The sequence below is a fragment of the Podarcis tiliguerta genome (genome assembly GCF_965153285.1).
Source record: "Podarcis tiliguerta genome assembly, chromosome: 2".
NCBI classification, from domain to species: Eukaryota; Metazoa; Chordata; class Lepidosauria; order Squamata; family Lacertidae; genus Podarcis; species Podarcis tiliguerta.
In genome coordinates, this window is record NC_139535.1 from 41,932,706 (window position 1) to 41,954,819 (window position 22,114).

The window sequence follows — 22,114 nt, forward strand, 5'->3', positions numbered from 1 at the left end:
GACTTGCAGGAAAATAATATGAACCATTCCTCCTTTCCCAAACTGCTAGCAGCAGATTTCATGAGGAACTCCTGATGGGGACATACTCAAATATGCTGTGCTATGCTTAAGAATGAAGAGAATATCACAAGTAGTGTTTCTATTCTTATGTTTTCCAGCCATGGCCTGAAGATGCTCTTGAGCGTGTGGCTATTAAATTTTTGGAAAGGCTTGAGCTCACAGACAATGAACGTCAGGAAGCTGTTCCCATCTGCAAACACTTCCATACTTCTGTGTTGTCCCTTTCTGAAAGGTGGTCTTTCTAAAATACATTCATAAAGCAAGCTGTTGTAAATAAAAGGAGAAAGAGGGAAATGCTAGAAGGGAAGAGAAAAGTTTTAATGTTTCTGATCAATAATATTAAAATAATATTGTTAAACAAAATTAAAATTTAGTACAGAAATAAACAAAATATTTTAGCAGTAATGCTTGAACACATTATGCAAGCCAGCTTTAGATTATCTCATTTATATGACTTGAATTTACCCAGAGTAAATAGACTATGAGTAGCAAGAGCCTCATCCTCAACTCAGGATCAAATTAGAAGCATGAAGTGTGTGAATGGGATCTCTTGCATTATTTCTTTAAGCAAAGAGATGGAGAGATTCAGATAAAGATTATGATGCTGGAATGTTGCCTCCCTCCTCCCCATATTCCTGATTTAGATCTCAGCCTCTCTTACACACACATGATATTTGTGTATTTTCCTCTTCATGGCAAATCTCAGCTTCATAGGGGAATAAATCAGGTAAATGGGCCGATGTGTTTGCTTCTCCCATGCACCACCTCAGGTAGGAATGGAGAATAAATTAAAAAACAACAGCACAAGATTCTGTTCACAGATCCTCCATGTCATATCTAGTTTGACCCTTAGCTAAACTGATGGAATAGGTTTTACTAGTGAGTCATTCTGTTATAGCTTTCCCAGATTGTCTTTGTACAACAGTCTCACTATCCTTATTCAAAACTGAAAATAATATTTACCGTATTTTTCGTCCCATAGGACGCTCCGTCCCATAGGACGCACCTAGTTTTGGGGGGGGGGGAAATAAAGGAAATTTCCCCCCCCCTTTATTTCCCCCCCAAAAGCAGGTCGGGGAAACCCAACCAGGTCGAGGAACAGCGGGATGGCGGCGGTGCGCCTCCCTGCTGTCCCCCGAGCTTGTGGGGCTGGCCGATGTCTGCCTGGCCTGAGGGGCGCTCTGCTTCAGGGCGCCCTGCCCGCCGGGCGGCAGGCTGCTATCCGCAGCGTGGGGAGCACTGCGGGGAACTCCTGCAGGGTTCCCCATGCTGCGGATGTCTGTCCGGCGCGCGGGGCGCTCTGCTTCAGGGCGCCCCGCCCGCCGGGGGCAGGCTGCTATCCGCAGCGTGGGGAGCGCTGCGGGGAACTCCTGGAGGGCTCCCGATGCTGCAGATGTCTGCCTGGCGCGAGGGGCGCTCTGCTTCAGGGCGCCCCTCACGCCAGGCGGCAGGCTGCTATCCGCAGCGTGGGGAGCCCTGCGGGGACCTCCCGCAGGGCTGCCTAGGCTGCGGATGTGTTCCCGAAGCACCGGGCGCTCTGCTTTCAGGGCGCCCGACGCTCCGGGAAGCAGGCTGCTATCCGCAGCCTAGACATCCCTGCGGGACCGACCCCTCTCGCTCTCCAAGCTTCAGCGAAAGCCTGCATTCGCCCCATAGGACGCACCCAGATTTCCCCTTCATTTTTGGAGGGGAAAAAGTGCGTCCTATAGGGCAAAAAATATGGCACCCCACTAGTAATAAAGAGCAGGAGATAGGCTTACTCAAGGGAAGAGGAAGCCTTACAGATTTAAGGGGGGAAAGGAGGAAGACACTTGGAAATTGCACAATCAGTAAGTAACACAACTGCATTTCTAGAAAAAAAATGATTGTCTGAAAAAGCATTTAGTATCATAACCTTGCAAAGTTTGACAAATATTCAGGTAATATCAGATGATCAATGAAACAAATAGATCCTTTTGTTTTAATACCTGGTAGAGTGCAATACTTCTTTCTCATTCCACAGATTTTTGAACCAATTGGGACGGCATAATTACGTTACTCCTACCTCCTATCTTGAACTTATTGCTTCCTTCCAACAACTTTTGACTCAGAACCGAGATAACGTCATGAAAGCAAAGAAAAGATATACTAATGGCTTAGATAAACTAGCTTTCGCTGAATCTCAGGTATGTCCATTGTAACTAAGGTTGCTTACCCATTCTTGGTTTTCATGTAGTGTGAAGCTGTGATTTGTTCAAGTATTGGCATAAGCTCAACACATCATCACCCTAGTTACGATGTCCTTGCAGCTTTTCAGCTGCTCTGGGCAACAGTCAAACCATACCATATTATTTCTCTGATGCTGGTCAGAAACACAGATACTATTCTCTGCAGTGTAGTCCAGAATCCCAACTACAGTGGTGCCTCGCAAGACGAAATTAATTCGTTCCGCGAGTCTCTTCGTCTAGCAGTTTTTTCGTCTTGCGAAGCAACCCTATTAGCGGCTTAGTGGATTAGCGCTATTAGCGGTTTAGCAGCTATTAGCGGCTATTAAAGGCTTAGCGGATTAGCGGATTAGCTGCTAAAAGGCTATTAGCGGTTTAGCGGCTTAGAAAAAGGGGGTGGGGAGCTAAAAAAAATCTCAAGACTCGCAAGACATTTTCGTCTTGCGAAGCAAGCCCATAGGGAAATTCGTCCTGCGAAGTGCATCGAAAAACGGAAAACCCTTTTGTCTAGCGGGTTTTCTGTCTTGCGAGGCATTCGTCTTGCGGGGCACCACTGTATCCAGAAGGGTGGTGAGGAGATGTGGGTGGGGCACTGCAGCTTCCCAGGCTTCTCAAAACAGATTGTTGCTCATGCTTAACAAGAGCAAGAAGGAAGGGGTGAGGTTCAGGAAGTGTGGTATGGTGCAACCATAGTTGCACTAAAACAAACCACAACTTAGAGAAAACACAACAGGTAGCCTGGTTTGTTTTGCCCTTTGTTTTCATTCATTTGTTTCTGTGTGCTCTGTGTTTCACTCCTAAAACTTGTTGATTGTGTTGAAATTAGTTTTATTCTATCTTTAGAGCATATTATATTCTGTACTCTCTTCTTTTTTTTGGTAACTGTTTGGATATTTAAATGTAAACAAGTCTAAAAATCTTTCAAATGAATGAATCAATCATGTTGCCTTATAATACTTTGCTTATGGCACTATCCAATGTTTGTTCAGAAGTAAGGCCCATTGCGTTCAGTGGGACTTCCCCCTAAGTAAGTATTTCTTAATGACACATTTAAATGCTTCATTTATCTTTCCCCCCCATATGCCATACTTTAAAACAACTCATGGAAAATTGCTCTTCATTTTAGGTTGGTGAAATGAAGCAAGAATTAGTTGATTTGCAGCCTAAGTTGGAGCAGGCTAAAGTGGACAATGCCAATATGATGAAGGTAACGTTTCTGTTCCTAAAGATGTATCAATGCTGCAGCGCACACAGTGGTCTAAATGATGCTGGTGTAGCTTAACTGGGCATCTAGCAAAGGGCAGCTGGGGAATGTCCAGTTTGCTTTATTTCAGGCCAGTTGCAATCCAGTATGCTATTTGTTAATTAACAGGTTAGGTCTAGATTTCTACACACACATGCACTTTTATTGAAATATCAGCTGCGGCCCTTTTTGTAATAATTTCACTCTACCACACTGCACCTCAGGGAGGGTGTAACTACAAAGTGTGCCTCTAGCTGTGTTATATCAGCTGATTGGAATCGGGGCTTAGAATTTTAAGTAAAGTTCTCCTTTATAACATCAATTCATCTTTTCTAAAATAATAGCTTTTCTGAATAAATTAACAAAGAAATCTGATGGAGCTCTACAGGACTATTCTACTACATGGAACATTTCATGTCTTCTTTCTTTAGATAATTGAGAAAGAATCTGCAGAAGTTGAAGCAAAAAGCAAAACTGTAAAAATAGATGAAGAGCTTGCTACAGAAAAAGCAACAGAAGCCACAGCACTGAAGAATGAATGTGAAAGTGATCTTGCAGAGGCCATTCCAGCCCTAGAGGCAGCATTGTCTGCACTTGATACACTGAAGGCAAGTTAAATAAATAGAATAAGAACATGACCTGGAATTATTTTGATATGGATGAATTGAAGGGGAGGTCCCAAAGCTTAGCAGTAGAGTACATACTTTGCATGTAGAAGGTCCCATTTTCATTCCCTGACATTCTAAGCTCAAGGATCAGGTAGCCTGTGATTGGAAAAACCTCTCCCTAAAGCCCTGGAGAGCCATGGCCAGTCAGAGTCAAACTGCAGGTTATGTTAATCACTAGGTTTGCCCTCAAATACAATATTTTGTTCTCCCCCACATAATCAGCATGAAGAGTCCATTCTTGTTCAGGACACTGGTGTGTGGGATAGGGGACTTTAACCCTTTGGTCCCTGCTGTCCGGATCAGACATTTCCATCCAGGCCTGTTATTTGCATGATGGTGGAGGTGATGGGGAAGTTCCTATCGGAGTGAATGGGGCTTTTCCCCATACCAAGTCATGGTGATTAATGTATCAGCAATTTGTAGAGTTAACTTCTTGTAAAGGGTTCAGCTTAGCTTTACTCTTTTGCCTGCTCATATTTTAATATATGAAGATAAAAATGAATTAATTGGACCATGGATTTCTAAAGATTCCAGCTGCTATATGTTGACATAAATAAGTCACATAAATGTTATGTGTTGACTTATCATATTATTAGGTAAATCCTAGATATAGGTGAAAAATTCAACATGAAGACTGATTTTGTTTTAATATATCATGTTTTAAGGCATTCTATACTGTAATAGAAGTCAACAATCTATTTCATTCTAGCCTTCAGATATTACAATTGTGAAATCAATGAAGAATCCACCATCTGGTGTTAAACTTGTTATGGCTGCCATCTGTGTCATGAAGGACATAAAACCTGAAAAAGTTGCAGATCCTTCAGGGATTGGAGGAAAGGTAAAAAAGCTGACAGTAGAACAACAAATATCTAATTACAAAATTTCTAGGATGTATAAAGGGAATATTTTTGATCTTCAAGCATGGAAGTTTTACTTCCTCATGCAGGAAGCTTCAGCTTCCATCACACTGCTCAAAATCTCATGAAAAATGTGAATTACATTGTTAATTATTATCTGAATAGCTCTTTAGCATCTTTTGTATTTTCTTATTTTCTTTTGTGTTGAAATATTTTACATACTGCTTTAACTTTCTTTTAAAGATTTTAGACTACTGGGGACCTAGCAAAAAACTTTTGGGTGACATGAATTTCTTAAGAGATCTGAGAGAGTATGACAAGGATAACATTCCAGTAAGTTTCGTATGTATGTTCTTATTTGCTAGAGTCAGTGTGAAAGTGGCTTCCTTCCTTCCAATTTTCTTTTTTTATAACAATTTTTATTAATTTTTCAGTTTATACATCTCAAAATAAACATTTTACATAATACCATGTAACACTTGACTTCCCTTCTTCCCCTTTCATAGTTCATTTTACTTATCCTTACTGCATATTTTACTATAGCCAATCTAATTGTTTCTCCTTTACCATACTGTTGAATTTATCTAAATGCTACCAGCATTTAATTGTACACAATTATTTTCTAAATATTCAGCAAAAAATTTACACTCCTCTTTGAATAAAGATTCTTCTTGCTCTCTTACTCTATAAGTAAAACATACTTCCTTACTAGGGATCTCGCTCACTTTCCATCTTTGGGCTACTAAAATTTGAGCCGCCGTGGTTGCATACATAAAAAATGTGGTAAACAGTGGGTCTTCCTGGGGAAACAGCAGGGCAACTAAAAAAGCTCTTGGGAAACATGGGACAAGCAGAAGTGTGGCTGTACATGTACACCATTAGTGCATGCATTAGCAGAAATTGAATTACTGGATCCTAAATATAAATTTATAGTCAACTTTATGTAATGTATTTTTCATATAGGTATCTGTGATGCAGAAGATTCGTGCTGAATATCTAACTAATCCTGAGTTTGATCCCCCTAAAGTGGCCAAAGCATCCTCAGCAGCGGAAGGTTTATGTAAATGGATTATGGCAATGGAAGTTTATGACAGAGTAGCAAAGGTATGATTATTTACCTTATTTTTTCTCAACACTGAAAATTATTACATAATGCTAATTTATCCTCTAGGATTCTCACATATACACCTGATGTATACTGCATCTAAATATAGTGGTTACCAGCCCTGGATAGGCTTATCCTCAGTGATTTGTCTTATCCTTTTCAAGTCATAGTGTACTAACCCTAGAATGGGCTGAAAGTGTCTGAAAGATTCTATTACTGAGCAGTGGCGGAGCATAAAGAAACGCTGCCCAGGGCAGGATGCACCCCTGGGAGGGGTGTGGTGCAGAAGGAGCCCCCTGCTGCTCTCCTTGCAAAACAGTGCAGGGGGTGGTACACTTGCATGCCACAGTTAGGAGAGTGAGTGGCAGCATAGCCAGCCACCCACCGTCCTTTCTCCATTGGGTGGGTCTCTCTGCTCCTCAGGTCAGGCTTGACCCATGGATGGAGGTGCTGCAGCTGGGCACCTCACATGCCTGCAGCCTCTCTTCCCCTGGGTCAGGGTGGAGCTGGGGTGGAGCTGTCACAGCTGGCGGCTTCTCTCCACCACGGTGGAGCTTTGTGCAACACAGCTCAGCCAAGGAGAGAGACGGCAGCTCTCTGCCACCAACTCTCCATTCGCCCTGGGTCAGATGTGACCTGGGAGCAGAGCTGAAACAGAGCTGCATCTGGGCATAAGGAAGCTTTCTGGGTAGCTCCCTCGCACCCTGGAGTCTCTTGTGGGGGTGCCCCTTCCAGAAAATGCACGCAGGGCAATGCCCCGCACCCCAACCCGACCGCTACACCTCTGCCACTGAGGGTGAGTAGATCTCGGTCTTGCCAGTAGTGAATGGAAAGCTAGTTGGAAAGCCCATATATTCTCTGAGGGAAGGGATACAAAAGTGGCAAGTAGACAAACAGAAGGAAACAACACACTGACCAGTTAGCTGCCAAAACCCCTTAAAATCCTGCATATGATTTTTTTTGGCCAGTATACATTTGCTATAATAGGCATCTGGGTGAAAAAAGCCCAAGGTGCAGTATGAAATTAAAAAGTAATATTGAATTTACTTCCAGTGTAACCAGAGTTTACAGAAAAATTAAATGGGGGCGGGGACTTGTAAACTAACTAAAAAAGAAAACTTAATTTTTCTTAGGGCACAAGTCTTAACCAAATGCCCGGTGCATGGAAGCAAGCAATGTAACCCACTTACCTGAGAGTAAATCCCACCCAGATACACCGATTTCATGTATTTTTCTAGATTCATTTTATATTACTTTATCACCCATAGTAAAATTTAGTAAAATTCTATTAAATGTATCTAATAGGTGGTTGCTCCTAAGAAAGCCCGTTTAGCAGAAGCACAACAGTCGTTGGCACAAACGATGGCATTACTTAATCAGAAAAGAGCTGAACTTCAAGCGGTTGAAGACCGTTTGGAAGCATTGCAACAAACCTTTGTTGAGAAAACTGAAGAAAAAGCTCGCCTAGAATTTCAGGTGGACTTGTGTGCTAAAAAGCTGGAAAGAGCAGAAAAGCTTATTGGAGGACTTGGTGGAGAAAAATCAAGGTCAGATGAAAATACATTCTAGCAAGAACTAGATTTAAGACACACATTTTGTATAAAATAAATTATATTTAGTAGAATACACAGAAACATTTTGAAATGAAAAAGTTAGCTTACATAAATAAAAAATTATCTGTATTTCAATTGTTTAAATAACATACAGCATGATTTTTAAATAAGATACAAATGCCATTTTTAATCCTTATAACAGCTCCCATGTAACTGGAATAAATGCTGATGAAATAGGCCATTTTCTTTACCTAATTTAATATTGTGTTTTCCCCCTAGGTGGTCTAATGCAGCAAATGACCTTCAAAACACATATGATAATTTGACAGGAGATGTCTTGATATCAGCGGGAGTGATAGCTTATCTGGGTGCTTTCACTTCTGGATTTCGACAAGAGTGTGCAAAAGATTGGAGCAGGCTATGTAAAGTAAGATTGTGTGAAACTAGTAGTTTTCATCCAGTGTGCCATAGCACCCTGGGGTGCCTTGAATGATGGTCAGGATGCTGCAGACAACACTGGCCTCTGTCCCTCTCTCCTTCCCTCCCTCCTCTGATGCCCTCTCACATCTTTCTCCCAAAGGCTTGCATAGCTGTTTGTTGCAGCAGCCCTGGCTACAAGCTCCCCAGGCAAATGATGCCTCTGGGGCTGGCCAGGGGTTGCTTCCCAGCCCCCTGTGGGGCAGTTTGAAGAAGCACCTCTCTTTGGGGCAGAGGGGCAGCTCATAGACCAGGAGTGGCAGCTGCCGCTGCCCAGAGGACTCCCAAGGAGAGGGGAGAAGAGAGGAGGCTGAGGGAAAACTCCACAAGGGAGGGTGTTCGAAAAAGGGTGAGAGGCTGCCCTTTCTGCAGGCAAGGGGTGACACAACTGGGCTCCTGAGCTCCACAGGGGTGCCACAGAAAGAGTGTAGTTGGTTGTGGCAGCCCTGGGCCCATAAAAGTTGAAAACCTCTGTGTTAAAGTATTGTTATTAATTTCCAGAACAAAGTCCTCTCCTAGTGCTGGCTCTTTCAGCAGATCTCATATCTACGTACAGGTCAGGGAACAGTGAAATGTATTTTGTTGATTATGGTGGGTGAGTTTCAAGTGTTTATGGGGATTTTTAAATTAATGGAATTAAATAATTATTGATGGCTTTGATAGGAGTTCAGTGTAGCACTATGGCAATTGTTACATTAGTGCAAACATTTCAGCTTGCCAGGTGGAATGAAAACTCCCTCTCTTTCTTCCATGTACTGTTTTGGGGGCTTTCCCAACACCCCCTGAGTCAATTTGGGGGTGGGGAGGTAGAGGTGATGGGGGGGAAGTCCTATTGTGCTTGTAGAAGTCTATGAGCAGGCTTCTGCTAGCAGGACTTGTTAGTTGAATCTTGCCCTTTGAGTTGCATCCATTGCTAGTGCTGCTTTGAGTAGATCTATTAAAAAGAATTAACATGACTAATTTAGGTCCATTTATTTCAGAGGGTCTACTGTAAGAAGGACTAACATTGAATACAACATAATGGGACGCATGGCCTGATCCTTTGTCTCTCATTTTGCTTTCTTGTTGATTTAATGTTACCTGAAATGTTTGGATAAACTTTTGCTAGGAATGTGATTGACTTGTCAACAGATGGAAACAATATAAATAACTGGAGAAAAAGTCAGCAGCTTCAAATAATGTATGGCCAAGTTGTATGCAAGGATCCCCACTTTCTGGGCCACTCTTGTCAGTCCAAGGAAACACACTCGAGTAGGTTTCAGGATTTTAAATGTGGTTTTGTGGCTTTAGCCAAAAACAAAACAATCCCAACTCAAGAAACACCCTCTAAGAGCTTATTAGCCAGAACATATTCATAAAAGGTGCCTGATCACCTCATCTGTCTCCTGAGAAATCTCTATGTGGGACAAGAAGCTACAGTTAGAACTGGATATGGAACAACTGATTGTTTCAACATTGGGAAAGGAGTACGGCAAGGCTGTATATTGTCTCCCTGCTTATTTAACTTATATGCAGAATTCATCATCCGAAAGGCTGGGCTGGATGAATCCCAAGCCAGAATTAAGATTGCCGGAATATCAACAACCTCAGATATGCAGATGACACAACATTGATGGCGGAAAGTGAGGAGGAATTAAAGAACCTTTTGATGAGGGTGAAAGAGGAGAGCACAAAATATGGTCTGAAGCTCAACATCAAAAAAACGAAGATCATGGCCACTGGTCCCATCACCTCCTGGCAAATAGAAGGGGAAGAAATTGAGGTAGTGAGAGATTTTACTTTCTTGGGCTCCATGATCACTGCAGAGGGTGACAGCAGTCACGAAATTAAAAGACGCCTGCTCCTTGGGAGAAAGGCGATGGCAAACCTAGACAGCATCTTAAAAAGAAGAGACATCACCTTGCCAACAAAGATCCGTATAGTTAAAGCCATGGTTTTCCCAGTAGTGATGTATGGAAGTGAGAGTTGGACCATAAAGAAGGCTGATCACCGAAGAATTGATGCTTTTGAATTATGGTGCTGGAGGAGACTCTTGAGAGTCCCATGGACTGCAAGAAGATCAAACGTATCCATTCTTCAGGAAATCAGCCCTGAGTGCTCACTGGAAGGACAGATCGTGAAGCTGAGGCTCCAATACTTTGGCCAGCTCATGAGAAGAGAAGACTCACTGGAAAAGACCCTGATGTTGGGAAAGATTGAGGGCACAAGGAGAAGGGGACGGCAGAGGACGACATGGTTGGATGGTGTTCTGGAAGCTACAAACATGAGTCTGACCAAACTGCGGGAGGTAGTGGAAGACAGGAGTGCCTGGCATACTCTGGTCCATGGGGTCATGAGGAGTTCGGACACAACTAAACAACTAAACAACATTCATAAAAGTTGGGTTGCATTCAGCTGATTCTCCATTCTTAGATGTCTCTTCAGTTCAGCGGGTGTTTCTGTGAATGGAATCTGGGAAGCCCAATTTTGCAGATTCTCTCTTCTGCATCCTTCTGTGCCCCCCCCAACTGCTCCAGTGTGGTTGGGGACCCTTTGAAACATGGTGGGAGGTGGTGCCAGGGAAGGCTGCAAGGGCATTTGTGAAAATTGCCCCTTTCCTTACCGTTCAGAGAAGCCTCCACTGGAGCCAAGAGCCTACTATGCATAATTGTATATAACTCATTGTAGTAGCTTGGAAAAATATTTTTGTGATTGCCTGCTGTGTCCTTTCCTCATTTTCTGTCACCTGCCCTGCTAGAAACTGAGGTTCAGTGCAAGCCATTAACTGGTTTTTTATAAATAGATACTTGATATTAAGGAAAAAATTATTTTCTTTACAGGAGAAAAATATACCTTGTTCTGAGAGCTTCTCCCTGAGTAAAACACTTGGTGATCCAATAAAAATTAGAGCCTGGAATATTGCAGGTCTTCCAACAGATCAGTTTTCTATAGACAATGGTGTGATTGTCAACAACTCTAGACGTTGGTAGGTAATGCAAACCTATTATTTTGCTAAACTAATTTAAAATTAGTTTACTGAAGTAATGCTTTCCATAACGCTGATTCAGTTTTCTAATATTCTTTTTATGATGGCCAAAATTGTCCTCAAAATGATTTAAATATGTATTTGACTGCTTGTTGAGAATATAAAGTGTCAAGTACATAAAATAATCATGACAGTCTGAATACATAGAACATAGGAAGCTGCTTTACACTGAGTCAGACCATTGGCCCATCTTGCTCAGTATTTTATACAGCAAGGAGCCTGTGGTCTTTGGTATTGGAAAGTGAATGTCCAATGTATGGATGAGCTGCCAGTCAATTTTTGGACTAAGGGAGAGAGCAGGAGTAAGGAACTAATGATGGAGGGTCCTTGGGCATTTGCAGCAAAATTGATGAGGATGGGGGTGTGTGTGTTGCAAAATATTGTTACAGGTAGGTAGCCATGTTCGTCTGCCATAGTCGAAACAAAATAAAAGAATTCCTTCCAGTAGCACCTTAGAGACCAACCAAGTTTGTTACTGGTATGAGCTTTCGTGTGCATGCACACTTCTTCAGATACACTGAAACAGAAGTCACCAGTCCCTTCTATATAGTGAGAGGGTGGGGAGGGGTATTTCTCAGAAGGGTGGTGGGAATGAGTGATTGGCTGATAGGTGTGGTAAACCTGTTGACGACTGTTAATGACTGCAGTTGGTCTTACAGGAAAAAGCAAAGGGTGAGATGGCTAAAAATAGCTTTATCATGTATAATGAGATAAGAATCCAATGTCTCTATTCAGACCAGGTCTCTCCATGGTTTTAGGTTTGGTAATAAGTTGCAATTCAGCAACTTCTCTTTCCAGTCTATTTCTTTTTTTTTTTTTTTTGTCTCCCTGCTTATTTTTTTTTTTTTAAATTTTTATTAAGGGTTTTCTTGTTTTACAGAAGTAAGTGTAATGCCTCGTTGTTGTTTTTCCATGTAACATTTTTACAAATCCATTTCATTTGTTGAGGCATTAGGGGGAGAGGAAAAGAAAAAAGAAAGAGGGGGTGGAGAGAGGGGAAATGGAAGGGGTTGGGGTTGGGTGGCGGTGTTTCTATTGTGTTTAATGTATGTAGAGTTTGGGGTCAGCGTTGTTTGTGTTGTTTGCTTGTGTTCCTTTGGTGGTGAGAGAGGTTGGGGTTGGCCTAGGGTGTGATTGTTTGCTTGTGATTGGCTGTGGTGATCTTTGTTTTCGTATGTGAGTGAGGTGGGTGGGTGTTTTGGATCAGGTTAGCCATATTGATTTGTATGCTGTTGGTGGATTTCCAGTCTATTTCTGAAATTCTGAAATTCTTTTGTAATAAGACAGCTACTTGGAGATCTCCTGGGAGATTGAAGTGTTCTCCTACTGGTTTCTCTGTCTTGTGATTCCTGATGTCAGATTTATTGTGTTGATGAAATGAAACAAAATATGGGGGAAATATATTATGTCAAACTTCATGGGGTATCTGAAGAGAGAGGCTGACTTTGATCACATTCTCCTCAGCGATGATATATGTCATAGAGAGGGTAAAAGCATTTGGTTTGCATTTCACTCACTTTGCCTATGAATCAAAAAGGCAAAAAGGTGCATATAGCAGCAAAGCAAGTTAAATTTTGATGCAGTAGGGGAAAGCCTGAAAAACTGCAACTATTATTTTAGCTAGTAATTTAAAAGAATTGTAGTCTTTGAAGGGGAAAAGAGTTACTGACTCAAATGCCAAATCAATTTCTGAGAATGAGGGAAAAAAATATTGTAAAGGTGTAGCCCAGTAGTCATAAACTAGTAAATCATTCAGATTATGAATCCAGAGATTCCAGTTATATAACCATACTGTGGATTCTATTGTAAAGTTCCCTTTGAGATCCAGTTCGAAAGCATACCACCACGAGTAGATAAATAGGCACCAATGCGGCAGGAAGGTATATGGAATTTCCATGTGCTCTGGCACTCATTACGAAGTCCCATGCGCCAGAAGTTTAGTCATGCTGGCCACATGACCCAGAAAAGCTGTCTGCAGACAAACACTGGCTCCCTCGGCCTGAAAGCGGAGATGAGTGCCGCATCCTATAGTCAAATTCAACTGGACTTAATGGTCCAGAGGTCCTTTACCTTACCTTACCTTACTATTCTAATGTGTTTTTAAAAAGTAAATTGCTGTAGGCAGTAATTGATTATTAAGCATTTGTTCTTTTTTTAAAAAAATGAAAATCTGATATGTTGCAGGCCGTTAATGATTGATCCCCAGGGTCAAGCAAATAAATGGATAAAAAATTCCGAAAAAGAGAACAGGCTGAGTGTAATAAAATTCACAGACACAGACTACATGAGAATTCTAGAAAACTGCATTCAGTTTGGAACTCCACTTCTGCTTGAAAATGTTGGAGAAGATATTGATCCTTCACTGGAGCCTCTGCTTCTTAAATCAACTTTTAAACAAGGTACAACAAATCATTATGATCTCCAAACTATATTGGAGTATTTATTGGATATTTCTTGTACACTTTATTGCATTGTGTAATGCTTTTCTTTTTATTCCTTAAATACTGCTCCATAGCAACAGATGAAGGTAATACAAGAAAGCATGTTTGAGTTTAGATCTTTATTTTATGAAATAGTCTGCATGCAGTGTCTTGTATAGTAATAGACTGAAATAGAAGAACCTTAATACTATTTTCTTTAAGATCGAGTTACCATACTGCATATACAATAATCAGTAATGTTTTGTGCTGCTTTGATCACTCTCTTCTGATAAGCAGCAATTACAAAGTGAAGAGAGCTAGAAGGACCTATTTTAAAGAAGGACCAAACTTAATTTCCTTAAACAGTTGTATAAAGGATAATATTTTGGCAGGTGCAGATATTCTTGTCATACACTCTGCTAGTTTTAAATAAAAATAAGAAGCCTCACTCTTTTGCCAGTGACTCAGCTCAGTCACAAAATTTGGTTTCTCCTGAATGCATACAAATTAATTTATACCCGTTTTAAAACATCTAAGAGGGAAACATTTGCTTAATGCCACCAAAATACACACTAATAGCAGTAAGGAAGTACTTTGCTTCCTCTTCCCTGCTGTTGCACCAATGAAGGATCCAGCCTGGCCATGTGAGAAGTAAAAATATATACATCTTTCTGTTTAATTCTGGTGCTGCAGAAGAGCCCATAGAGAAAAGCAGGTTTGTTGTTGCAGTACCAAGGACAACACCAATGCCTAATGAGCTACTTGCTCCAACAGAGGTTGGAAGCACACTGAGTCCTTTTGAGGCTCTGCCTCCAGTCCATCTCTCCAAGGCTATGTCTCCTCATTTCTCATTTCTTTTAAAGTGTCAACCCTCTCATCTGAAGATAGGCATTTCTGCATTCCAGGGCCTCCCAGCTGTCATGCTCCCTGTCGTGTTGGGCAGGAGAGGCATTGTGGAAGGCATTCAGTTCCTCAGACCCAAGGGAAGGTGTCTATGAGGGTTTCTGGCTGTGGTTCTAGGGACCATGGTGCGGTGAGAGTTGGTTCAGTGGTCTTCTGCCTGCCAGTCTCAGGTTCAGTGTGACCTGTTTACCAGCATTAGGTAGAGCAAGGAACCTGGTCTGGCTCCTTAACACCACTGTAGCCTCCAGCTCAGTGTTCTGGTCACTGCTGACAATTTCTCTTGAAGCAGGAAAGTAGGCAGATTTTAGACACCCAGGTCCCAGGGTTCCCATTAACAGTTCAAGTCACGCAGCCATAGGAACATGACTTGAATTCATGTTGAGACTTGGAGAAATCAAATGGATTCTCTTTAGTTTTAGCTCCCTTGAATTAAAATAAACATCAGACCTTTCTGAAAGCAATGCAGAATGCTGTCTAGCTCCTCTGCATTTCTCCACTGCACACTTTGGATGTTATTCTGCAATTAGGAAAGCTTGATTGCAGAATATATGTTGTTTGTGAATAGGAAAAACAACTAAATATGTTTGTCTTTTCAACTCCAGGGGGCATGGATTGCATTCGGCTTGGTGAAACAATTATTGAATATTCCTTTGATTTCAAATTTTATATTACCACCAAATTAAGAAATCCACATTATTTGCCTGAACTAGCTACCAAGGTTTCTTTACTCAACTTCATGATTACCCCAGAAGGACTTGAAGATCAGCTTCTAGGCATTGTTGTAGCAAAGGAAAGGTAAATGTTCATATTCTCCACAGGGCATTTTTGAAGGGTGGCAGGTGATGGGCTTCAATGTGGAGTGTGGCTCCTCCCTGTGCAACCAGCATAGTATGTAATATTTGATATATACCCTTTTTCTAGACCAGAATTAGAGGAGGAACGGAATGCTCTTATTCTCCAGTCAGCCAGCAATAAAAAACAACTAAAAGATATAGAAAATAAGATTTTAGAAACATTGCAGTCTTCTGAAGGGAATATTTTAGAAGATGAAAGTGCTATTACGATTTTGGACTCTGCCAAACTAATGTCTAATGAAATTACAAAGAAACAGCAGGTAAGCAACTTCAGGGTTCGTAAGTGATTGTTGTATTAAATGAATGGTGCGCTGTTTGTGAAGTTATCCAAGCTCAGGCTTGGAGCTGAACCTCAGGAACCTGTAAAACCAAGAACATAGAAAGCTGCCTTATCCCAAATCAGACCAATGGGCCAACCTCTCTGCATACAAAGCAGCTGCTGTAATACAGAGCGTTTCCCTGTCTCAAAAGTAGCTTTAACAGGTTGCTGATGACCAGAATGGGACCCATCCCTAGTGTGGTCTGCAGTTACTGTATTGTTAACATAAATTTCTTTACCTTTAGTTTACATGGGTAGAGCTGGTAGGGAGGTAGGCAGGTTTGTAGAAATTTCCTTTTTAGATAGGTGCAATGACTGATACTGCTTGGTGAATCCAAAAAAACTGAGGGGAATGCGCCTGCCTCCCAGAGTGCTTTGATCTCCTGCCTCCTCAGGAGCCCCAAGCCTCTTCAACGTAGATCAAAATCTGAGTGGGAGAAGAATACCTGGCAAGCCCCTCTCTTGCATCTCTGTGCCCTTCCTCATCCCTAAGCATTATCACTGCCCCCAGCACTCCCAAATCACACTCCTTCCTTCCATTAAGGTTAGTGGTGGCTGCACAAACATAGGAACAGGAGATACTAAAAAAAGGGAACCTTTTCACTCTGCTTCTGTTGTTCTATTGCCCTGGCTAACAGCATGATCGAGTGCAGAGAATTACTGGAACTGCTACTCAGAACTTGTAGGAGTCGTTTTTGAAAACGACAGTTCCCATATTCTCCTTATGCTGTAACACTATTAACAAGGGCAGTGGAGGGGTGTGAAGGAGGCAGCCTCACCTGTTGTCACTTCTGCTCTCATGCTGCCAATGTAAACAATGCAAAGCAGGGGTGGGAGACCTCAGTCTTGGGGTAAAAAGAGCATTCAGAAATACATTATACCAGGCAAACTTGCTTGGCAAAAGTGTTTATACTAGAAGAAATTCACACAAAAATGCTGATAAAATTTTCATGATCTTTTGAAAATGGAGAGGTGGTGTAGAAATGTTAAGAACTGAACTTAAGATTGGCAAAGTGAGAAACACAGAGAAACTGAAATAGACAGGTTTGCCCATCCATAGGTGCTTGTGTGTGTGTTTGAAAACCTCTGGCTTTGTCATAGCTGAAGTGACTGTACAAAGATAAGAGTCACATCCATTGCTCAACACATGTTTGCATCTCATCCCACCCTCCATGTTATGTGTCCCCACAATGGAATATAACCCTCAGGGTGAAAACATTTTCCTTCTCCTAGTGTAAAGGATCTGGTTCCTCTGATCCCTGATTCCAGGTGTCCTTCATTCACATCAATATGCTTTGCATGGATACATTATACCCTATCCCACAGTGGGAGTCGGATCATAGGACTCGCTGCACAAGCCATGACATTATACTGACATTGCACGGACAATTGCTGTATGAAAATATAATGAGAAAAAGGTTTAGGGCCAGCCTTCTACACTGTTGTTTGTTGAAAACAAGGGGAAGTGCCATATCATGTGCTACATTTGGACATCATTTTATTAGTTTCTACTAATAAATATATTCTCTTTAGATTGCAGAAAAAACTGAAATTAAAATAGCACAGTCTCGAGAAGGCTACAGACCTATTGCAAAGCATTCATCTGTACTGTTCTTTAGTATCGCTGATCTGGCTAATATTGATCCTATGTACCAGTATTCTCTCAGTTGGTTTGTAAATCTTTACATCAACTCTATTCATGACAGGTGAGCAGTTACTAACTTTAGTTCTTTGATTTCTGTTGTGTTTTGAAATACTGAAGCCAATTTTTAAGCACATGTACCATATTATTCCAGGTATAAGACGCCCCCGATGTATAAGACAACCACTATTTTTTTGGACCGCAAACATTTTTTTGGGGGGTGGGGGGATGCAGAAAGTTTATTTATTTCTTTAGATCAACATTTTAAATTAAATATACATATATGTCCTTTCTTTTCTGTTTTTAGCAACAAGTCTAAAATCTTGGAAAAAAGGCTGCGATATCTGAATGACCATTTCACATACAACTTGTATTGCAACGTTTGCCGTTCCCTGTTTGAGAAGGATAAGCTGCTGTTTTCATTTTTATTGTGCTGTAATCTTCTAATGTAAGACGCTCTGTTTCCTGGAATCTTTTGATTAACTAGTAATAGATTGATTTTTTTAGGCAGGAGCATCTTAAAAACAAGAAAAGCAGCAGTTATCTTCCAAGTACCAGTGTTTTTGCTCTGGGAAATTATTGCAGCCAGGGAGCCTGAGGAACCTGCTTGCACCACAACTAATGAAGTAGGGGGTGTAATTGGACTGTGCAGATTAGCCACTCTAGCTATTTTGTCAGATGGTCTCATTTCTCAATTCTTTGCCTCTTTTCTGTCCACACGTTTCCTTTCATTTTTCCATAGACACTTCTGCTTCAGTCTTGGAGGGTGCTTGACTGTTGAATTGGACTGGGGTGTTCCAGCTTGTAATTCCACCACTGGATACTATTGGTGAAATTGCACAAGTGCTTCCCCCAGTCCCTGTACAACCCAACTATGCTACACAAGAGCATTAGTAAGTGTAGGTAAAAAGTAAAGGTAAAGGGACCCCTAACCATTAGGTCCAGTCATGACCGACTCTGAGGTTGCAGCGCTCATCTCGCTTTATTGGCCGAGGGAGCCGGCGTACAGCTTCCGGGTCATGTGGCCAGCATGACTAAGCCACTTCTGGCGAACCAGAGCAGCGCACAGAAACACCGTTTACCTTCCCGCCGGATCGGAACCTATTTATCTACTTGCACTTTGACGTGCTTTCGAACTGCTAGGTTGGCAGGAGCAGGGACCGAGCAACGGGAGCTCACCCTGTTGCGGGGATTCGAACTGCCGACCTTCTGATTAGCAAGTCCTAGGCTCTGTGGTTTAACCCACAGCGCCATCCCGTGTGTAGGTAGGAATGAATAAAAGCAGATGGAGGCATGCTTTCCAGAGAACCACTGGCTGTCAGAAAATGTGTAGTAAGTTTGTTACAAGTAGGACATGAGCTCTGACCCAATTGCCCAGAACAGCATGTCATTTTAACTGCAGGAGCAAAAGTTTATAAATCAATACATGGACATTATTCTGTGATTTTTTTAAAAAGAAAAGATTATGTCACATAATTGCATTTCAAACTAGAATAATGATGTAGGCTTAAAACAACGTTGTTTTTTTAAAATAGGGCTAAAAAAGAAATAGAGCACCAAGAATTTATGTTCTTATTAACTGGAGGAGTTGGCCTCAAGAGCAAATACAAGAATCCAGATCCATCTTGGATACAAGATAAAAGCTGGGATGAACTCTGCCGTGCAAGTGATATGACTGCTTTTAAAGGACTACGGTAAAACAGAAAATCTGCTGTAACATTGCTAGTTTTGTTTCCTTGGGGTACAAGCCCTCTCCAATAAATGTAGGGAGGTGAATGAGTGCTAGGTTGTGGCTTTCCTATAGTCAAGGTCAGTACAAGGTGACCTTAGAGCCCCTCTCCAGCAAATACCAAGTAGTGGACTTCTGCACCCTGCCCTGGGCCCCACCCCATATACCGTATTTTTCCGTGTATAAGACTAGGATTTTTTCCTAAAAAATAATGTCCAGAATTTGGGGGCATCTTATACACAGATAGATCTCCCCCCATTTTCTTAAATCGGAGTCCCCCAAAATAGAGGGCGTCTTATACATGGGGGCATCTTATAGACAGAAAAATACGGTACATACTGTTAGTGCAGTAGTGATATTGGCATTGCAATCCCCCTGCCCTACAGACCACCTAAATTCAATGAAGCAAGACATGACAACTGATACATAGCAACAACTTAATTGGCTACAGATATAAGAGGTTTGGCATAGGTAGAACCACCCACTTCTGGCCTGCCTGCTGCCCAACAAGCATGACTTCTGGCACCACTGCAGCAATCTGCTGGGTGCCTGAGGACCTAGAGCAATTTTGGAGCTACCACGGGGCCCCACACTCCTTGTGGGTCGCCCACAAGCACCATGAACTCTAGGAAAGGTTGACATCTGGAAGAGCTCTTACTAAGTGGAAAGCTGAAGTCTAAGCATTTCTAGTTTACACTTTCCGTAGGAGTCATATAGCTGAAGAACTCAAAGAATGGCGTAAAATCTATGACAGTAAAGAACCCCAAAATGTTCCCTTACCAAATCCATGGAATACAAACCTGAATGAAATAAAGAAGATGATTGTTCTTCGATGCCTGAGACCTGACAAGGTAAAATACATGAATGTGATTTCAAAAATGAAATAAAACATAAATGCATTATTGGTTTCTTTAAGGCTATTTCAAATATTCAGATCAATTTAATATTAGTTTCTTTAGGAAGATTGCTCTTAAGCTATGAGCTGAGTCTACCTATGTGTGTATTACAGTCATTGACTACAAGATTTAGATTTCTATTTCTTCGAAGTCCCTAAATAGTTACCATTTAGTGGTCCTAGATGAAACAAGCTAGATTTTATGTTTTTTTGCAACAAAATCCTATTTTATGCTGAAGATTTCTTTTAAAACAGATTTCACCTGCTATAACCACCTTTGTGACTGACAAACTTGGAAAGAAATTTGTTGAGCCACCACCATTTGACCTAACAAAAAGCTACTTAGATTCAAATTCTACAATCCCACTCATCTTTGTTCTGTCTCCTGGAGCAGATCCTATGGCCAGTAAGTTAAACGCTGTGGTGCATTTTTCTTTTGAATCAGTCTTCCAGTTAAGGCTCTTATTCATCATGTGTCTCTGAAAGATTAATTTGAAACTCTGTATATTTTAAAATCAATAAAAATTACTTAATATTTTTTACACAAATCTGATTGTTAGTCATCTGCATTTATAAGTGTAAATGAAATGATACAAATAGCTTCAGTTTTGCATTTTGTACTCCGCCTTTTCCACTTAACACAGAATAAAATATAACACCTTTCATGACAGGTCTTCTGAAATTTGCAAATGACAAAAATATGATTGGAAACAAGTTTCAGTCCATATCTCTGGGACAGGGACAAGGACCAATAGCGGCAAAAATGATTAGATCAGGAATGGAGGAAGGGACTTGGGTTTGCTTACAAAACTGCCACCTTGCTGTCTCCTGGATGCCAATGCTAGAGAAAATCTGTGAAGAGTTCAGTGCTGAAACTTGCATTGGCACTTTCAGACTCTGGCTGACTAGTTATCCATCACCCAAGGTACTTTTATTTCCCAAGGATCCATTAATGAAAGATGTAACAATCTATAAAATCATGTTATAGGTTTTCCATGAGTGCCAAACTGTCCCATGGGTCTTCATTTCCACCTGGCGTCCAAGGCAGGAAATGCATGAGAGTTGAGGAATTTGCAACTGCTTTCTTTCCTCACTTAGTCCATCTCCTGCCTTCATCTGCTTTGTCCTGTGACCTCTTTGTCCTGTGACCTTGGCTCCTCTTGTTTGATGATTTGTGTGTGTGTTGTCAACTGCGTACTTATAAAACTATTTCATATTCTGTACTAAATAAGAGGTGCGTAATCTGTAAATGAGCATGCCTTTTGCCAAGTTTTTCAGCTCTTCCTTTTTTAAAGAGAAGGATTCTCTAGCACCACCACCAGAGTCAATGTGTCTACTTTGAGTAGGACTAGCATTGAATACCACCCTTTTTATACACAGGGTGAATATATTCATGTTGCTTTTGTTAAATTCTCTTATCAAGGTCTGTTGTTTTGTAACAGTCAGAGGTTGAAAGGAGAAGCTTAGGAAGTCCTTTTAAAGCCCCACCCTTTCCCAACCCCACCCTTTCCCATTTGGGGCATGACTTCTCCATGATAGCTCCTGGGCCAAACTGGGAGGCCCCGTAGACCAGGTTTAGTCTGGGGGGGCGCAGAGTTTCCCTGTCCCCTGGTGCACTTTAAGGTTCTCAATTGTTTGTTTGCATCTGCAGCTTTACCTGCCACACACATCTGATATTGTCTGTATGCAGCCTTGTCTGGCAGTCCTATTTTGTCCGTTGATCTGAAGACCCCTTGTGCCTGAGATAGCAGGACACAAAAAGAATAGGAGTATTAATTATATGACAATATATTGCATTTTTGTTTTGAACCACTTTCTATACCAAATAATTGAACAGAAATCATAATGCGGTGCTGTTGCCATACTTGTTTTTCCTAGTTCCCAGTAACCATTTTACAGAATGGTGTTAAGATGACAAACGAGCCTCCTACAGGCCTTCGGTTAAACCTGCTTCAGTCCTACGTCTCCGATCCCCTTTCTGATCCTGCCTTTTTTGCTGGGTGCCCTGGAAAGGAGCAGGTAAATTTTCTCTTGGAAGTTGTTAACATGTTAAGTATCCACAAAGCTTCTTGGCTGTTTTGCTTGCTCAAGATTGTTGTCTTCAGTATGACCTTTAACTTTAAGATTTAAAGTACAGCAGGGTTGCATCTTTCACGG

The 22,114-nt window shown here is 41.4% G+C and overlaps 1 protein-coding gene across 3 annotated transcripts in view; it reads left to right on the top strand.

Moving 5' to 3' along the window:
* Positions 1–22,114, top strand: part of DNAH12 (dynein axonemal heavy chain 12) — a 91,703-nt gene that overhangs the window by 57,412 nt on the left and 12,177 nt on the right. For 2 of the 3 annotated variants that reach the window (XM_083420181.1, XM_083420182.1), the window contains 20 exons: positions 159–292; positions 2,063–2,225; positions 3,391–3,471; positions 3,939–4,115; positions 4,885–5,016; positions 5,279–5,368; positions 5,999–6,139; positions 7,446–7,687; positions 7,973–8,120; positions 10,990–11,135; positions 13,380–13,594; positions 15,121–15,313; positions 15,440–15,632; positions 17,225–17,397; positions 17,641–17,781; positions 18,869–19,027; positions 19,769–19,913; positions 20,213–20,363; positions 20,629–20,882; positions 21,836–21,976. In XM_083420181.1, the coding sequence (XP_083276307.1) occupies positions 159–292; positions 2,063–2,225; positions 3,391–3,471; positions 3,939–4,115; positions 4,885–5,016; positions 5,279–5,368; positions 5,999–6,139; positions 7,446–7,687; positions 7,973–8,120; positions 10,990–11,135; positions 13,380–13,594; positions 15,121–15,313; positions 15,440–15,632; positions 17,225–17,397; positions 17,641–17,781; positions 18,869–19,027; positions 19,769–19,913; positions 20,213–20,363; positions 20,629–20,882; positions 21,836–21,976 (3,219 nt within the window). Of the gene's footprint in view, positions 1–158; positions 293–2,062; positions 2,226–3,390; positions 3,472–3,938; positions 4,116–4,884; positions 5,017–5,278; positions 5,369–5,998; positions 6,140–7,445; positions 7,688–7,972; positions 8,121–10,989; positions 11,136–13,379; positions 13,595–15,120; positions 15,314–15,439; positions 15,633–17,224; positions 17,398–17,640; positions 18,237–18,598; positions 19,028–19,768; positions 19,914–20,212; positions 20,364–20,628; positions 20,883–21,835; positions 21,977–22,114 lie in introns of those variants that run through there. The other variant, XR_014506315.1, reaches the window with a different exon arrangement.